Here is an 18,598-nt window from a genome sequence, read left to right on the forward strand (position 1 = left end):
ATCCTTTACTGCCTTTCCACATTAAGGTTGCTAGAGTGCACTGGATTCCCAGTTAAATTTGAATTTCAGAATGTTGAAATTCAGAATATTGAATTTCCTAAATATTACATGGGATATGCTTATACAAAAAAATTGTTTATCTGAAAATCAAATTTTTATTTCCTATATCTAGTAACCCAAAGCTTAGAAACACAGCCTTTATGGGCTGCCCGGTTACAGCTTTGACCAGATCTATGAGTGTCTCTTGGAACACTCTTCCTCTCTTTATAGTACACAGAAATTAGTAGTCTTCTTGTTCTTCAGATGTACCAAATTTGTTCCCAACTTAAAACTTCTGCTTGGGGGTTGCTGATACCTTGAAAGTGATAGCAAAAATGGCTAGGACCTTTTCTTCCCTTCCCTTACCCTCCAGGTTGAAGTAATCCCTCACCAGTGCGCTTTTTAAATTTACCTTACCTTGCTTTGATTGGTTATCGCTATCAGAAACGATCTCCTTCACGTGCCATATTTGCTTTCAAATATCCGACTGCATTTCCTGCCCTTGCTCAATCTAGACTTTAAGCTCCATAACAATAGGGAGCTTGTCTGTCCTGTTCACTGCTCCATTCCCAACACTCACAGTAGTGCTTAACAGGTAATTGAGTCTTAAAAGTTTGATGCATGAAAAGATTAATAAATAGCCGAATCAAAGCAATCAAATAGCATTTTAAAATTCTTTTATTTTGAAAATAATTTCAGTTACCAAAAGTTGCAAAAAATATATAGAACATTCCCATATACCCTTCACCCAGTTACACAACTATGTTAACACCTTTCATAATCAAGTACTAAGAATCAAAACTAAGAAATTAACCTTGCACAATATTCTTAACTAATATATACATTTTAGTTGGGTTTGCCATTTTTTTCACTAGTGTACTTTTTCTGATCCAGGACCCAATTCAAGATCTTGGCATTTGACTGTTTTATCTCTTTAGTCTCCCTCGAATTGGTGACAGTTTCTGTCTTTTCTTCACTTTTATGGCATTAACAAATTAAAAAGTCAAGTGTTCTGTAGTATGTTGCTCAATTTGGGTTTGTTTGTTTTCTTATAACAAAGTTGAGGCTAGACATTTGGGGCAAGAATACCAAAAGAGGCATACCTATTTCATTGTGTCATAGCAGGGGTTACATGATGGCAGTAAATCTTTAAAAGTTTCTGGAATCGATTTTTAAGCTCAAATTACTAATACAGTAAATATAGACATGGTCCATGGATTTCAACTTCAGGGATTCTACCATGGTTTTTGATCATGTACAAAATGATAGATGCAAATACATGTGAAGTATAAACCAAAGTGGCTAATACTGCTCCATAAAAAAACACAAAAACCCACAATAAAACACATTAATCATTCAGATATTTACAACCGAAGCTTGCCATGTCTTCTCTATGTAGTCTATGTGACTTCTGCCGTGTCTTCTCCACAAATTTTCCAACCTTCCTTACATCTTTGAAACCATACTTTTACTCCCAAGGGTGCATATATGCAGCTAGGAAGGAGGATGTTATTAAAGGAAAAAGAATTTTGAAGAAGTGGAACATGTATGGGTTATATGAGCTCATGTAGCTAGTAACATAGTTGAGATCTCACATCTGGAGTAAACAAGTCACAAAAGTAGGAGAAAACCCTTTCATTAAAGGCACATGATTTCATTACAAGCATCCTGACACACAGCAAAATTGTCTTGGATACATTGGTTATGAGGAACTCTTAAGATGGTTAGAAGGCCAATTAGTTTGAAGCGTGAATCCAATAGTGCTTGTGGTTTGCCCTACATACCAGTCAGTTGGTATATCAGGCCCTGTATAGATTATAAACTTAAAATCCTAGAAATTGATTCTGCTATTCAACTGAGACTTCTCCTTACACTATGAGCTTCTACAACAACCACTATGGTGGCCTGGGCTGTGGCTATGGATGTGGTTATGGTGGCTATGGTTATGCCTCTTACCCTCCATGCTGCTATGGAGGATGCTGGTCTTCTGGCTTCTTCTGAGAAATTCTAAATTACTGATTTGTTTAGGGAATTTTCCTATGAGGTCCTATATGTATCCCCTGCATTATTTACAATAACCATGTTATTATCTGTTCAAATAATAACTGTCAAATCTTAGACTACCATGTAACATAAGAACTTTTTTGATAGAAATCACTTGAGTTTTCAACAATTGAGAAAAATATTCATTTGATCTTTACTATTACATGATTGAACACAAACAATATTCACCATTTCCATTTGGGAAAAATGTCTAAATTCATTTTTCATTAAAAGTAGTGTTTGCAGGGCACCTGGGTGGCTCAGTTGGTTAAACGTCTGCCTTTGGCTCAGGTCATGATCCCAGGCTCCTGGGATCGAGTTCCACATCAGGCTCCCTGTTCAGCAGGGAGTCTGCTTCTCCCTCTGCCCCCGCCCCTTGTGCTCTTTCCTGTGCACACTTTCTCTCTCAAATAAATAAATAAAATATTTTAATTAAAAAAAAGTAGTGTTTGATACCCACAACATTTTGTGCATATTTATTTATTTAGATTTCTTCTGTGCGTGTGTGTGTGTGTGTGTGTGTGTGTGTGGTTGTTGACCCTTTTGGTTATCTATAGTTCATAAATTAGATGTGTGGTTGAATAGAGTTATTCATATAGTGCATTTATTTTTTATTTGTTTTATTTTATTATAATTCCAGTATAGTTAACATACAGTGTCATACTTGTTTTAGGTGAACAATATCGTGATTCAACAATTTCATACCACCCAGTGCTCATCACAGCAAGTGTGCTCCTTAATCCCCTCACCTATTTCACCCATCCCCCCATCCACCTTCTCTCTGGTAACTATCAGTTTGTTTTCAACAGTTAAGAGTCTGTTTCTTGGCTTATTTCTCTCTCTCTCTCTCTCTTTTTTTGTTTCTTAAATTCCATGTATGAGTGAAATCATATGGTATTTGTCTTTTACCGACTTATTTCACTTAGCATTATACTTTCTAGCTGCATCCATGTCTTTGCAAATGCAAAGATTTCAATCCTTTTTTATGGCTGAATAATATCCTGTTGTATATCTATACCACATCTTCTTTATCCATTCATCTATCCATAAACACCTGGGGTGCTTCCATTACTTGGCTATTATAAGTAATGCAGCCGTAAACACAGGGGTGCATTATCTTTTTGAATTAGTGTTTTTGTATTCTTCAGGTGAATGCTCAGTAGTGAAATTACTAGATCATATGGTAGTTCTATTTTTAACTTTTTGAGGAAACTCCATACTGTTTTCTAGAGTGGCTGTACCAGTTTGCATTCCCACCAACAGTGCATGAGTGTTCATTTTTCTCCACATCTTCACCAATACTTGTGGTTTCTTTTGTTTTTAGCCATTCTGACAGGTGTGAGGTGATATCTCATTGCAGTTTGGATTTGCATTTTTCTGTTGATGGGTGATGTTGAGCATTTCTTCATGTGTCTGTTGGCTATCCACAGGTCTTCTTTGGAAAAATGTCTGTTCATGTCTTCTGCCAATATTAAATTGGATTATTTGTTCTTTTGGTGTTGAGTTGTATAAATTTTTGACATATTTTGTATACTAATCCTTTATTGGATATGTCATTTGCAAATATCTTCTCCCATTCAGTAGGTTGTCTTTTAGATTTTTTGATTGTTTCCTTCGCTATGCAGAATATTTTTATTTTGATGTAGTCCTAATGATTTCGTTTTGCTTTTGTTTCCTTTGCTTCAGGAGACATATCTAGAAAAATGTTTGTACGACTAATGTCAAAGACATTACTGCCTCTTCTCTCTTCTAGGATTTTTATCATTTCAGGTCTCATATTTAGTCCCTTAATCCATTTTGAGTTTATTTTTGTATATGATGTAAGAAAGTGGTCCAGTTTCATTCTTTGGCATGTGGCTGGCCAGTTTTCCCAAGACCATTTGTTGAAGAGACTTTTTCTCATTGCATATTCTTTTCTCCTTTGTCAAATATTAATTGACCATATAATTATGGGTTGATTTCCGGGCTTTCTATTCTGTTCCATTGATTTAGGAGTCTACTTTTGTGCCAGTACCATACTGTTTTGATTACTATAGCTTTGTAAATAACTTAAAGTCAGGAATTGTGATACCTCCAGTTTTGTTTTTCTTTTTCAAGTTTGCTTTGGTTACTCAGGGTCTTTTGTGGTTCATACAAATTTTAGGATTATTTGTTCTAGTCCTGTGAAAAATACTGAGGAAGATATAGAATTTGAAGTTTATTTTGGTGAAGTTTTCAAGAGGTGAATCTCTGCTTGCATCTTGGTAAATATCTGCTTGCCTGTTTCATAACAAGGCAGTGGCTTATGTGGACAAAAATAATGTAAGCTTAGGTCTGATCCAAAATATAGGCTGCAAAGTGTATCCCTGATCCTAATAGTCTGTTCAGTAAAGCTGTTTATAATAACTTCTCTTAATTCACTCAATTTATTACTACTAAATAACAATAATGTCAGCAATAATAAAATATAAATCAATAATATCTATCAGTATTTTAGGAACTAATGGTGGAATTTGGTAAAATTCAGACTGACAAAATTACTTTCTGAATAGAGACCAGATTATGAGGGTGGCCAAAATCCTAACCTGCCCCCAAATGCATGTTTTCTAAAAGCATCTAGTGAAGAGAATTAGGTAGATATGTTTTCTTCGATAAGCTGAAGATAACACATGGGACTATGTGCAATTTCAATTATTTTAAATTCATTGGCTCTTGTTTTTGGCCTAACATACGATCTATCTTGGAGAACATTCTATATGTGCACTTAAAAGAGACTTGTGTTTTCTTGCAGTTGGGTAAAATGCTATCTAGAGGAGTGTTAGTTTCTAGCTGGTTTATAGTGTTTTTTTCCAAGTTTATGTATATTATAATCTTTTATGTAGTTGCTGTATCCATTATTCAAAGTGAGATTTTGACACCTTCAATTATTATTAATGCAGTCCTTTTTTTTTTCTTTCAATTCTGTCAATTTTTTGATTTGTTTATTTTGGTGCTCTGTTGTTAGCACCAAGTGGATTTAACACCAGTGCGTTCATTATATCTTTCTGAAAGATTACCCTACTTATCATCTGAAAATTTCTCCCTTTATCTCTATTAAATGTTTTTGGCTTTAAAGTATATTTAATCTGATATCGTTATAGCCACTCCAGCTTTCTTAATAGTTGCTATTTGCATAATATGTATATGTATTTCCATTCTTTTACTTTCTTTTATTTCAAGAGAATTTGATTGTTGAAACATTTTTTGACAGTTACTGTAAAATTTGTATTATACAAATGGAAAACCTGATTAGTGTTAGGGTCAGTTAATTATCTTTTCTCATTCAAGTTGTAATTTTCTTGTTTCTTGGTATGATGGGTATGATTGTAATTTTGTGTATTAGAAGCATCTTGATCCTATTAAAATTTTTTTTTCAAAAGCAGGTAGTCACCCTGCTTGGGTTTAGCACATGGGTCTTGTGGGTAATGATTCATAATTTTCAGAGTTATTGCAGTGTTATTTTGGTCTGTTTGGTTTATCTTGTCCCACTGGCTGTCCCATGGCCCCTGCCATTGCTACCTGAAATTGTGGAAGGAGTTTCACCAGCCCATCTGCTGTGCGTCTTTTGGTGGAGTAGTGGCATGGTGAGAATCCCCACCTACCTCCCTCACTGCCAAGAGATCTCTTGTGGGGGGCAGGAGGGTCTCAGATACATGAGGATAGTCTTTCTGGATCAGTAAACAACTCCCATTAAATAACATAGTTGAAAAAAGAAATCACATGGGGAGTTAGAAGATATTTTGAATTGATTAATAAAGAAGTACAACATTCCAAATGTATGGCTTACCACTGAAGAAGTGATGAGAAGGACATTTATAGCTTTAAATATTTATGTTAGAAAAAAGAACATGTTAAAAATCAGTGCTCTCAGCTTTCTTAAAAAGCTAGAAATGAAGGAAAGATTAAATATAAAGTAAGAAGAATGAAAGAAAAATAAAGACAGGAGTGTAATCAACTCAATAGAAAATGAACAAAGTATAAAGAAAATTAATAATACAGTATTTGTCTTTCTCTGACTTATTTCACTTAGCACAATCCTCTCTAGCTCCATCCCTGTCACTGCAAAGGGCAAGATTTCATTCTTCTTTATGGCTGAGTAATATTCCATTATATATATATATATCAATCACATCTTCTTTATCCATTCATCAGTCAATGGACACTTGGGCTGTTTCCATAATTCAGTTATTATAAGTAATGCTGCTATAAACATAGGGATGCATGTATCCTTCTGAATTAATATGTTTGTATTTTTTGGGTAAATACCTAATAGCACAATTGCTGAATCATAGGGTAGTTCCCTATGATCACTCATATGTGGAATTTAAGAAACCAAATAAAGGAGCAAAAAGAAAAAAGAAAAGAGAGAGAGAGGCAAACCACGAAACAGACTCTTAACTACAGAGAACAAACTGATGGTTTCTAGAAGAGAGGTGGGTGAGGAGATGGATGAAATAGGTGATGGGGATTAAGGAGTGCACTTGTTGTGATGAGTACTGGGTGTTGTATGGAAGTGTTGAATCACTATATTATATACCTGAAACTAATACTACACCATATGTTAACTAACTGGAATTTAAATAAAAACTTAAAAAGAAAAGAAAATGGATAATACCCAAAGTTGGTACTTAGAACAAATCAACCAAATAGAAAAATTCCAGAGAGATTGGTCAAGAATGTAAGAGAAGGAATACAAATCACCAATAAGAAGAATAAAAGAATTAATGTTTTTTTAAGATTCTACAGGCAACAAAAAGGAAAAATCAGTATTATGAAGGCTGTTATGCCAATAAATTCCACAATACAGATGCAATGGTAAATTTCCTTTAAATATTCAAATTACCAAAATTGACCCCAATCTGAGTAACACTATATCTAATAAAGAAAAGGAATTAATTAAAAATGCTTTTCCAAAAAGAAAACTCTAAGTCCAGGTGTCTTCACTGAAAAATTCTATTAAATATTTATACCACATTCTTACGTGTAACTTAAGAAAATGGCAGAAGCCTTGGTACTTGAACCCCAATCTTTTTTCTCCAGAAGTGATACTGAGCAGAGGTATGTTACACTTATATTTTTGTTTGTTTGTTTTTGTTTTTGTTTTTTTAGTATTTAATTTTCATACCCAAAACACAGAAACCGTTTTTATGAAGAATTCATATGTCCATCTCTATCTTTATTTCTATCTGTATCATCTATCTATCAATGAGATGTAGATAGAAACACACTAAAAATGGAAGACTTTAATATACCCACTCTCACAAAACAGAATCAAGTAGAAAAAGTAAGTAAGCAGAGAAAACATCTAAGCAATATAATTAATAAAAGGTAGCTTTAATGGATATGTATACACCTCTTCACATATAGTACAGGATAAACTTTCTCAAGCTTCTACTGAAAATACACAAAAATTATTCATATATTAAATCACAAAGAAAAAAATTAATAAATGTTTAAAGTAAAAATACTGCACAAACACTCTCGGATTTCTATCCAATAAAGCTAAAAATTGTTTGTTTCTTTAATTTTTTTTATTATGTTATGTTAGTCACCATACAGGACATCATTAGTTTTCGATGTAATGTTCCATAGTTCGTTGTTTGCTTATAACACCCAGTGCTCCATGCAATGCATGCCCTCCTTACTACCCATCCCTGGGCTAGCCCATTAAAAATTGTTAACAAAAACAAAGAACAGAAAATTTCTTCACCTGGAAAGTAAATCTTTGGTTAAACAACTCTCCTGTGAAAAAGGAAATATAATATGAGATTACAGTATTTTATTTTTTAAAAGATTTATTTATTTGAGATAGAGAAAGAGAGCACAAGCAAGCAAGGGGGGAGGGGCAGAGGGAGAGACAGAATCTCAAGCAGACTCCCCACTGAGTGTGGAGCCTGACACAGGTTCAATCCCCTGAGATCATGACCTGAGCTGAAACCAAGAGTTGAATGCTCAACTCACTGAGCCACCCAGGTGCCCCAGGTTATAGCATTTTAAAATAAATAGCAGTAATGAAAATAGTAGTTAATAGAATGAAAAAATTTCAAGCAGTAATTAGAGAAAAAATCATAGTACTAAACACTTTTGTCAGTGAAAATGAAAGAAATAACGTAAATAACTTAACATCCCAGTTAAGAAAAACTTCATAAAGAACAACTAAGTAAACCAAAGAAAGTACAAGGAAACACTTTAAATAAATAATAAAAAAACAGATAAGCAGAAATTAATGAAGTAGAGAAAAGACAAAAAAAAATTTAAATGACTCAAAATGCTATTATTTGAAAAGATTAACATTTCTAAATCACTTGCTAATTTGGTCAAGGGTAAAAGGGAAGAGGCATATGCAAAATAAATAGCAATAAAGAAATAAATATGTAAACAAGAAGTTTTAAAATTATATAAATTTACTTTGCTGATTTTTATGGATATGGATTTGAAAACTTACATTCTTAGGGGAATACGGATTACCAAAACCAATACCATTACATTTAGAAATTATAAAGAGATTAATTTTCATAGAACAAACAGAAAAGTAAGGAAATGACCCACAAAAAATTCCAGATCCAGATATTTTTCTCAGTGAAATTCTACTAAATCTTTAGAGACAAAATACTCTGAATGTGCTATAAATAGTTCCAGAGCATCGGAGGTGAATGAGAACTTCCCACTTCCTATTAGGAAGGATGTACACCATCAATATTGGTGGTAGACAGATAATTGTGATTTCTGCCTCTGTATGTCAATGCCTTGTACGATCCCCTCTTTTTGAGTGTGAGCAAAACTTGTGATTTACCTCTAATAAATAAAATATAGCAAAGGTAGTAAAATACGTATCATCATGTCTATGTGATTATGTTGCATAAATTCATATGGAATTATAGCACCTTTCTTGTTGGAGTCTCTCTCCCCTTCCTGCCTGGCTTTGAGAAATCCAGCAACCGCATGTGGGAATCCACATGGCAAGGGGCTATGGGCAGCTTTGGAGCTGAGGGTAGTCTCCTGCAGACATTCTGCAAAGGCCTCTCGCCACAGTTAATGTCGAGCAACAGTTAATGTTGAGGGATTGTATTCTGCTAAGTATGTGAGCTTGAAGGAAGACCCTTTCTTAGTTGAGACCCAGATGAGATCAAACACCTGGCAAACATCTTCGTTACTGAATTGTGAGACCTGAAACTGTCTGAAATGCAATTTTTATCTAGTTATTATGGCCCACTGTATGTGCCAAATGGTTTTAGTCTACTACTACCTTAAGAAGTAATAGACTATAAAAATATTCCTTAGGTTGTTTCTTTTATTAAAATATTTTTTTAAAGATTCAAAGTAGAGAAGAATATTACCACATCTATGAATATAAAATTGGGGAAGTTATTATTTTTCTTAATTATTTACCATATACTGCACGAAGCTTAATTTATAATTCATAAAATAATATTGCATTTGTTGCTAAGAGTTACCCATAACAAATATTATTCCCTCAGTACCAGAGGAGGAAACTGAAGTTTACCAAAAATAAATTACTTTCCTAAGACAATTGACAAAGGAATTGGTCAAGAAGCTGACCTAGAAAATATTAGGGAAATAGTTCCCTAAGGAGATCGTTGTTCACTTTCTTCTAAACGGAAACCAAAAAATTTCAGTAAGACATTTGGGACATCAAATGACTGACATAAAACCAGGGTTGCTGTTTGGATTGAACAAGTTTATTAGGTCAACACAGAAACGAGCTCCAGCCTGAATATCATCGAGGCGGTTGCTCTGACACCATCATCCTAATGAAAACAGAACTGTGGGGGTCACAGGTGAATTTCACCATCTCCCACTTCCTGTGTAAATTCGGGGAATCTGTAGGTTAGGCTGTAGGCGACAACAGACCGTGCTAGACTTTCAGCTTGCAGGCTATCATCACCCAAGGGAAAGGCTCAGAACGTGTGGGACTCCGAACTGGTGACTCCCACGTCCAGGTGTGGAGGGTGACAGTCTCCCATGGCGACCTCAGTTAGTAGCAGCCAAAGCCAGAGCCGTAGCCGTAGCCGGAGCCACATCCATAGCCACAGAGGGAGCGGGAGCCATTGCCGTAGCCACAGCCAGAGCCACAGCCGTAGCCACAGCCCAGTCTGCGGAAGCCACAGCCATAGCTGGAGCCATAGCCACAGCCCAGGCCTCCGTAGCCATAGCCTCCGTAGCCGCAGCCTCCATAGCCGCAGCCTCCATAGCCGCAGCCTTTATAACCGCAGCCTCCATAACCGCAGCCTCTGTAGCCACAGCCCCCGCAGGAGTTTCCGTAGTAGCTGCCACACATGGTGTTGGTTGTTGAGGTTGTGCTTGGTTAGAGGAGGAGAGGAGAAGTGTTACTTCAGTGTGGATTTCTCCTTGCTGAGGGCCTTTTATATGCCTCAGGATGAGGGGGCCCCACCACATGTGCTCATGTCCTTGGCTATTTTTATGACTCATCTAATTAGCGTGTTGTTTCAGGACCGGAGCCTAATGCCTGAAGGCATTCAGGAGGCTTGCTTTAACCAACCGAAGACCTTTAATAAGATGGTAGAGTCACACTAACAAAGCTCTCTTTCATAACAAATCTTCACCCTAAAATTCTATAACCAGGTACCATATAACACAGGGAACATTTTCAATGGTTTCAATTGACTTGCTCTTGACCATAATTCTTTTTTCTCTTTGACCCTCTAAAATTATATTGTCCTCCATAGTACAGCTTTAACTCTGGTTCCAGGCCAGAGTCAGATAGTGTTGTGTGGCTTAAGTAACAGTGATGAGATTAAAGAATAGAATGAAGATTAGAGTAGAGTAGGAAGGCAATTTGGGAGACCCTCTGTATCTCATTCAGCTCTGTCCTAATTAGCAGAGGATTGAGGACACAAAATCTTTATGTCACTGACTTCATCTGCCTTGATAAGAAACTCAAATAAGGAAATTGGATTTTAACACAAACAAACCAACAAATGGAATAATTTTTTATCCACTCAAAATGTTTCCTTTCTAAATATGTGTCTTTGTGAGTATATTTTTGTAAATAAAATATATAAACACATTATTGTGACAAAATGTTATGTAGTGTCCTTCTTGGTAGAAACATTATTAGCAGACAGATCTTGACGATATCAGTGTAATTTCTCCCATACATAAAATGAAATTTTCCCTGTGGAAATGTTATACAAATATTGCTATTGTCTGTCCAAATTGGACCCAATCTAATCTTTAATGACTACGGGTCATAACTGCACTGATTCGTGGAATTTCCTATCAATTGGGGGGGGAACAAGGCTTTGATATTTTGTTATTGTTATATGTTTGTTTACGTATAATACTAAAATTTTTCATGTGGAAAAATTTCTAGTTTTGTTTTTCGATAAAGTAATAACTTTCATAATATATAGTGCTTGTCATAAATAGTCCTTTCTCTCGATTATTTGCATCTTCTTGGGAATGTATGTGTGCATACATGGTGGCGGGGGGGGGGGAGCGGCGGGGCAGGAGAGAGAGAGAGACAGAGAGAAAGAGAGAGAGATACTGCTGGCCTGGTGGCTATTGAACTGATGTGGCGAAACAGGTAAGTCATGGCTAATGGTTTTTCCAAGGAGCGACTGTGTAAAAGTATTTTCACGCGCAGCTCCAGGAGCGACTATGTTCTGCGTTAGTCTAATGTAAGTGTCATTTGAGGAAAATTCCGTGTTTGGTCCAGGTCAATGGGTAAAAACAGTAGCACTATTGCCCACCAAATATCGTATTTCCTGTCGCAATTTTCTCTGGACTGAGAGTCTACCCTGAAACGTGCCTCAATACAGATATGATTCCCCCCTGCGCCGTGTGCTTGTACTAATTTTCACTCACAGATAAGAATCTCTCTATGTAGCTGCTTGATATGCCTGGTAATCTGATATCCCCACAGCAAAGATCACCTCATTTTGAGGTCTCAGTGAGTGTTTTGAGTGTGTCAGACTCTAGTCATCTCCTGGCAGAGTCCCTGTTACCAGAAGGTGGTGGTCACCATACAAAACACATGTGTGGCCCAAATGCATGCTGAATAATATGGCCTCGATCCTGGTAGCTTCATTGACTTTCAATGATGCTCCCGGTGATGAATTGCTCCTTTTATTTCCTTTATTTATTGATAGTCTTAATTAGTCACTAAAAATATAAAGAAATGGCAATAAAACATAAAGAAACAATAGCTACTATTCTTTCATTTACTACTCTTTTTTTTTTTTTAAAGATTTTATTTATTTATTTGACAGAGAGAGACAGCGAGAGAGGGAGCGCAAGCAGGGGGAGTGGGAGAGGCAAGAGCGGGCTTCCCATTGAGCAGGGAGCCCAATGTGGGGCTTGATCCCAGGACCCTGGGATCATGACCTGAGCCGAAGGCAGACGCTTAACGACTGAGCCCCCCAGGCACCCCCATTTACTACTTTTGCATGTAGCAGGCCCATCAATGATAAAAAGATCCATGTAGGGATTATACTTCGTAGATCAACATGACAGACTGGCATTCTCCACCCTGGTCCCTAACTGCAGGCTTTCTAAAAGCAAATAGAGGCAAGAATTTCTTGGTCTTGTGCTGGTGTCTGTCCTTCCTCCACAAAGTGAAAAAGTCAATCCATTATGAAGTGCTAACTTTATTTTCTGAACCAGTGACTGGGTAAAGTTGGTGATCATTGCTTCAAGGAAATATGAAGAGAAGAGGGAAATGATTTCTCCTTAATAAAATATATGTTGGGCCTGTGCTTGGTATTTGCATAAATTATCCCCTCTAATGAATCAACACATTTATAGGTTAATCACTTTAATTTCTATTTTAGCTATGCCAAATTAAACCAATTCTCAGAAAGGTAAACTTGAAGGATTTTTATTGAAATTGTGCAGAACTGAACATCATATGTATTTATTCCTGCCCACGTATCTTGTTCCTGATACAAGTTAGTGATCTAGAATGTGATGGATACCATTGTAATTTTGCATAGTATTTCTTAATTATTAACTTATTGTGTAAATGGGTGTCAAGGTATTTACTCTGGTAGCTTGGAACCCAGGGACCTTAAGTCAGTGAACAAAATATTTTGTATCTAGGATGATGGTACCAAATATACAGACCATATGCCTTATTTGTATCAAATTATAGGAAGTTAAAGAACAGGCAAAACTAATTATGGATGATAGAAATAAGAATAGTGGTTATCTTCGGGGAACATGAGTATAAATTAATTTTTTTAAAAGACTGAATTCATTTATTTGACAGAGAGCGAGCGAGAGAGCACAAGCAGGAGGATGGCAGAGGGAGAGGGAGATGCAGGCTCCCCACTGAGCAGGGAGCCCAATGCAGGGCTTGATCCCAGGACTCCAGGATCATGACCTGAGCCAAAGGCAGACACTTAACTGAGCCACCCAGGCACCCCTGAATTAATTTCTTTAAATGTTTTTTCTGCATCTGTTGGGATGATTGTTGATATCCTTTGCCTTATTTGCTCCGTCCATATGGTGAAATATACTATCACATGGTAAACAAATGTTGCCTTCCTAGTTTAACTTTAATTTGGCAAAGAGATATTACGCAAATATTTCTTAAACATCTCTGGTAATATTGGTCTCATGAATTGTCATGGAAAAATGTTCCCCCTTCTTCAATATGAAATAGATACTATTAAATTCAATATTTGATAAAATGTATCATTTAAGCCATGTTGGCTTGAGTGTTTGTGTGTGTGTGGGTGTGTATAAGAACACTTAAAAATATGTGTATGTTTTAAAGATATAGGCTATTTAGATTTTATATTTGTTTTGTACTAGTTTTAATTATGTGAGTCTTTCAAGAGATTTTTCTATTTCATCTAAGTTATTGAATTTATTGTTACAAAATTATTCACCCATCCCTGTATATGTTAATCATGTCTGTCAGATCTGTCGTGATGTCAACTCTTTGATTCCAGATATTGATAATGTAAATTTTAATCCTTTTAAATTATCAATTTAAATTAAAACTTTTGGAAAAAGCACATGTTAGTTTCACTGCTCTTATTTTTTTTCTCTATTTCATTGATTTCTGTTTTAATCTGTTTTATTCCCTTCTTCTACATAGTTGGATAGAGTTTGTTCTTTTTCTAGCTTTTAAGGTAAAACCTTAATTGTTAACTTTAAAACTTTCTTCTCTTCTAATATATGCATTTAAAGCCATCAATTACTCTGTAGTCTCTGCTGATGTATAATCCCACAACTTGTAGTATTTTTTCTATTGTCATTTTAATTCTTTCAAAATTTTATTTTAACTTTCATTATGTTTCATATTTGATCCATGAAATTGAGATTGTGTTGTTTTAGAGATTTTCCAGATATTCCTGTGTTCCTGATGTTTCATTTAATGTCAGTAGATTTTATTCCTTTTAATTTATTGAATTTAATTTATTAGAACTTATTTTTTAGCCCAGCTTATGATAGATCTTGGAGGATCCCAGATGCACGTGGACGCTATGTACATTCTACCACTGTTGGGTATAATACCTTGTCTGTGCCTATCTGGTCAGTTGGGTTGATTTGTTCGTTTCCATAAATGCAGTGATTTTCTGTCTACTTAGTTCTATCAGTTGCCAAGAAAATGTTATGAAATCGATAGTTAAAATTATGGAATTTTCCATTTTTCCTTTCAGCAGTTTGTAGTTTATGCTTCACCTCATTTTGAAGCTCTGTCATTAAGTGCAGGCACATTTAGAATTGTTATTAAGGAATTGATCTTTCTATCATTATGAAATATTACTCTTCAGCTTATTAATATGCCTTATTCTGAGGTTTGTTTGCTAATGATATATCCACTCCTGCTTTATTATTACTTAGTCTTTCTGTGTCTTTACATTTAATGTAGGTTTATTGTGCATAAGCTACAATAAATAAATATTCTTATTTGTAATTAATATGTTTTGAGTTTCAAATTCAATGCCCTTTTGACACAGTTGTATTTAACTCTATATCAGCTCACTATTTGTTTTCTATTTTCTAATCTGTCCTTTCCCCCCATATTCTAATTTTTTTTATTGGCTTATTTTATTTTTTTTTAAGTTCCATTTTATCTTCTGTTTTGGCTTATTAGATAAAATGTTACTTATTGTATGTTATTACAGTATGCATCTTAATTTATCAGGTTTTTAAAAAATAATATTATTCCACTTCACATGAAATCCACTGACAGCAGCACACATTGTTTCTTTCATCCCATTCTTAATGCTATTGTCAGGCTCCTTAGGGATTTTATGTTTAATTGAGGAATTTGGATTTTGTATTATTTTTTGTTTTGAGGCTTACTTTGTCTGATATTATAGCCACTCCAACTTTCTTAAACTAGTGTTTATTATAGATTAATAATTTATGCGCATAGTATATATTTATGTATTCTTTTGTTTTTAACTTATCTGCATTTGTATATTTGTTGTAGGTATTTTCTTGCCTTCTTTCATACTTTTTTTAGTGTTCCATTTTATTTTTCATAGATTTACTAGATATGTTTATGATTTTAATGGCTGTTCTAAGGATTACAATATGTATCTTAATTTGCCACACTGAGTAGAAGTAATAATTTTTAAAAAGATTTTATTTATTTATTTTTGTGTGTGAGGGGGAGAGAGAGAGAGAGGCAGAGGATGAGCACAAGCAGCAGGAGGAGGGGCAGAGGCAGAAGCAGACCCCCTGCAAAGTAGGGGATAACCCAACTTGGTCATGGTGCATAATTCTTTTTATACAATGTTAGATTCATAAGCTAATATTTTGTTGAAAATTTTTGCATCTATGTCATTTAGACATTCATCTGTAGTTTTCTTATAATGTATTTATCTAGTTTTGATATTAAGGTAATAATGTTGGTCTCATAGAATGAGTTATCAACAATTCCCTCTGTCTTCTGGAAGTGATTATAGAGAGAATTGATATAACTTATTCTTTAAATGTTTTGTAGAATTTTCCAGTGACCCATCTGGGTCTAGTTTCTCTTTTAGAAGACTGATAATTATTGACTCAAGTTTTTCAATAGATATAGGCCTATTAAGATTGTTTATTTCTTCTTGTGTGAGTTTTGGCAGGCCATATGATACTTTTTATAGCAAGCCACTATTTATTTTACTAATCACTGTAAAAACTGTTTATAATTCTGTAATTTATTAATTTTATTCCGTCCTTTAGGTGGCTGATTGTTTTTTAAATTTTTGTCTGTTTATCTTACTAGAATATGCCCTCTGTGAGTACAAACATAATCATTCTTGATCAATATTGCATTAGCATTCACCACAAAAAAAATAAAAGAAGACCTAAAGATATACCATGTTCATGAGTTGGAAGACTCAGTATTGTTAAGATTTTCATTCTCTCAAAATTGATGTAGAGATCTAACTCAATCTCAATAAAAATATCAGCAGAATATATTTGTTGACATTGATAAGCTTATTCCAAAATTTAGATTTCTAGTTCTTCAAGAATAGCAATCTATCCATTCATCCTCTTTTGCCTTTCCTCCGCTTAAACCTGCAGTTTCCTTCAGGATTCAAGGGATATAGGAATACTGAATTTATTTAACATGGGTGGTTGAAACTTGACTCCCATTCTGACAGTCTTTCTACATCCCAAATAAAGATAGGATTTGTAAAGCCAAATTGTATTATAACTGGCTTCTCCTTTTATGTAGCAACACAGAAGGTTTTATTTCTGTATTTTCCAGGTATCAGCATCATTATTTTCACAATCAGCCTTCAAAGTTTGAATTCATTCCTAACTTACAGTATGTTAGAGTAGGGTGAGGATAGAAGTGGATGTGTAAGATCAGTTAATTCCATCCATCTTCCTGAATTTATAATTTCCTCCTGAATTAACTCTTGTAATGGGGAATCCTGCCTGGGTTTAGACACATCCAGTGATAGAGCACCTAATGAGGAAATCACCCTTGTTTCAGATGGTGTCACATATTAGAAAGAACTCTTGTGTCAAGAAATTTGTATGTCATGTTCATCAATTCACCCTAGCCAGATTAATGTCTCTAGAACGACACAAAGCACATCTGAAATGATAGTCCTAGTAATTTTGCAATACCAGTCTTTCAGATAAATAACTACATATACCACCCGAAATGCCCCATAATTCTAAGTGCTAAGAAGAAATATATGCTTTTTAGTACTTCTCTAGGTTTTTCCTTCTCCTTCAATGTTTATGTTTAAGGTCTTACAGGTTCTACCTTCATAGAGTTCCTGACACTCATCTATTCCTTTTCAGTATCTATGCCACCAACCAAATCCAGGACCATTCAGCCAGTCTCTAGGTCATTTATACACTAACTGTTGAGCCTTTGTATCTCTTCTTTCAACTTGCTTTTTCATCATTAGCATTTTCCAAAAAAAGATGTTCCTGTGGCATTTGTTCATGTGTGTGTATCTTTGTGTGCCTGTGTTGATGAGTGCATAAGTGCTTATTAATATGGAAAGAAAGAAATGAATAAACCTAGGATCACAAAACACAAACATTTAAGACAAACCCTTGAGTCAAATGAATTAAGAACACAAGATTCATCCAATAAAAAGTTTTTTCCCCCTCAGGGATGAAATTCAAGATACGTAACCACAGATATTGGTCTATTAGAATGAAAGCCAGACATACACAATTAAAATAAACAGCTGAGCATTAGCCTTGCCTATTTCTGAAGTCAATAGCATGTCTGTCATAAAAGGCACACAAGCTTGTTAGGGCCAATAAAACAGTTATTTGGAAATTGTCACAACATAGAAACACAGAATAAGAGGGTAGTGGGTTTATACTTGGAGTGTGATCAAAATAAGGTTTTCTGCCTTCCAGCACCATCATGAGTTAACTCAGCCCCCTCAATAGCAATAAGGACTTTTAAGAGAACTACCCCCCCCTTCTTTTTTTGCAGGCTCTGATGACTACTCTCTCTTCAGTGTGCTCTAGTGTGATTATGAGACACTGAAAGAGAAATGGTCTTGGAATGATCATTTTAGAGGAAATGGTGCACTGCACTCAAATTTTTTCAGCCAGGAGAATAATATTTTCTATAGAAAAATAGCTGATAGCCACAGCAGACAGCCATAGCCAGACCTGTATCCATAACCCCAAAGACAGTGATATCCAGAATTGCACCCACAGCCAGAGCCAGAGCCATATCCATGGCCATATCTAGAACCATATCTAGAAACACAGTCATAATCACAGCCATTGCCACAGCTACACATGAGTTTCTGTTGTAGTTGTAACACATAGTGTCTAGAAGTTGGGGTTCAGTATTTCAGTAGTGAAGCAGGTAGAGGTTTCTGGAGTCTGAATGTCATGTCCCACCATGAGACCTTTATATACTACCAATGTGGGTGAAACACACAACACAGACTCACTAGTCTCATTGCCACAGCGATTTTTATTAAGAAAACAAAACAAAACAAAATAGAAAACCCTCATCATTCTAAGGACAACAAATTTTTTTCAGGTGGTCATGCCCAAGATTTGGCCCTAG

The 18,598-nt window shown here is 35.3% G+C and overlaps 1 protein-coding gene across 1 annotated transcript; it reads right to left on the minus strand.

Annotated features, from left to right (window-relative positions):
• Positions 1-9,846: 9,846 nt before the first annotated feature.
• Positions 9,847-10,426, minus strand: LOC121100469 (keratin-associated protein 6-1-like). The gene has a single exon (XM_040621695.1). It carries the CDS (start codon positions 10,397-10,399, stop codon positions 10,097-10,099), a length of 303 nt encoding a protein of 100 aa, XP_040477629.1. The 5' UTR covers positions 10,400-10,426; the 3' UTR covers positions 9,847-10,096.
• Between the last annotated feature and the right edge of the window lie 8,172 nt (positions 10,427-18,598).

The sequence above is a fragment of the Ursus maritimus genome, unplaced genomic scaffold (genome assembly GCF_017311325.1).
Source record: "Ursus maritimus isolate PB19 unplaced genomic scaffold, ASM1731132v1 scaffold_4, whole genome shotgun sequence".
Taxonomy (NCBI): domain Eukaryota; kingdom Metazoa; phylum Chordata; class Mammalia; order Carnivora; family Ursidae; genus Ursus; species Ursus maritimus.

Bases quoted from the DNA above. Each gene is read 5' to 3' on its own strand.
- LOC121100469 (XM_040621695.1), bottom strand. From the start codon at position 10,399: ATGTGTGGCAGCTACTACGGAAACTCCTGCGGGGGCTGTGGCTACAGA.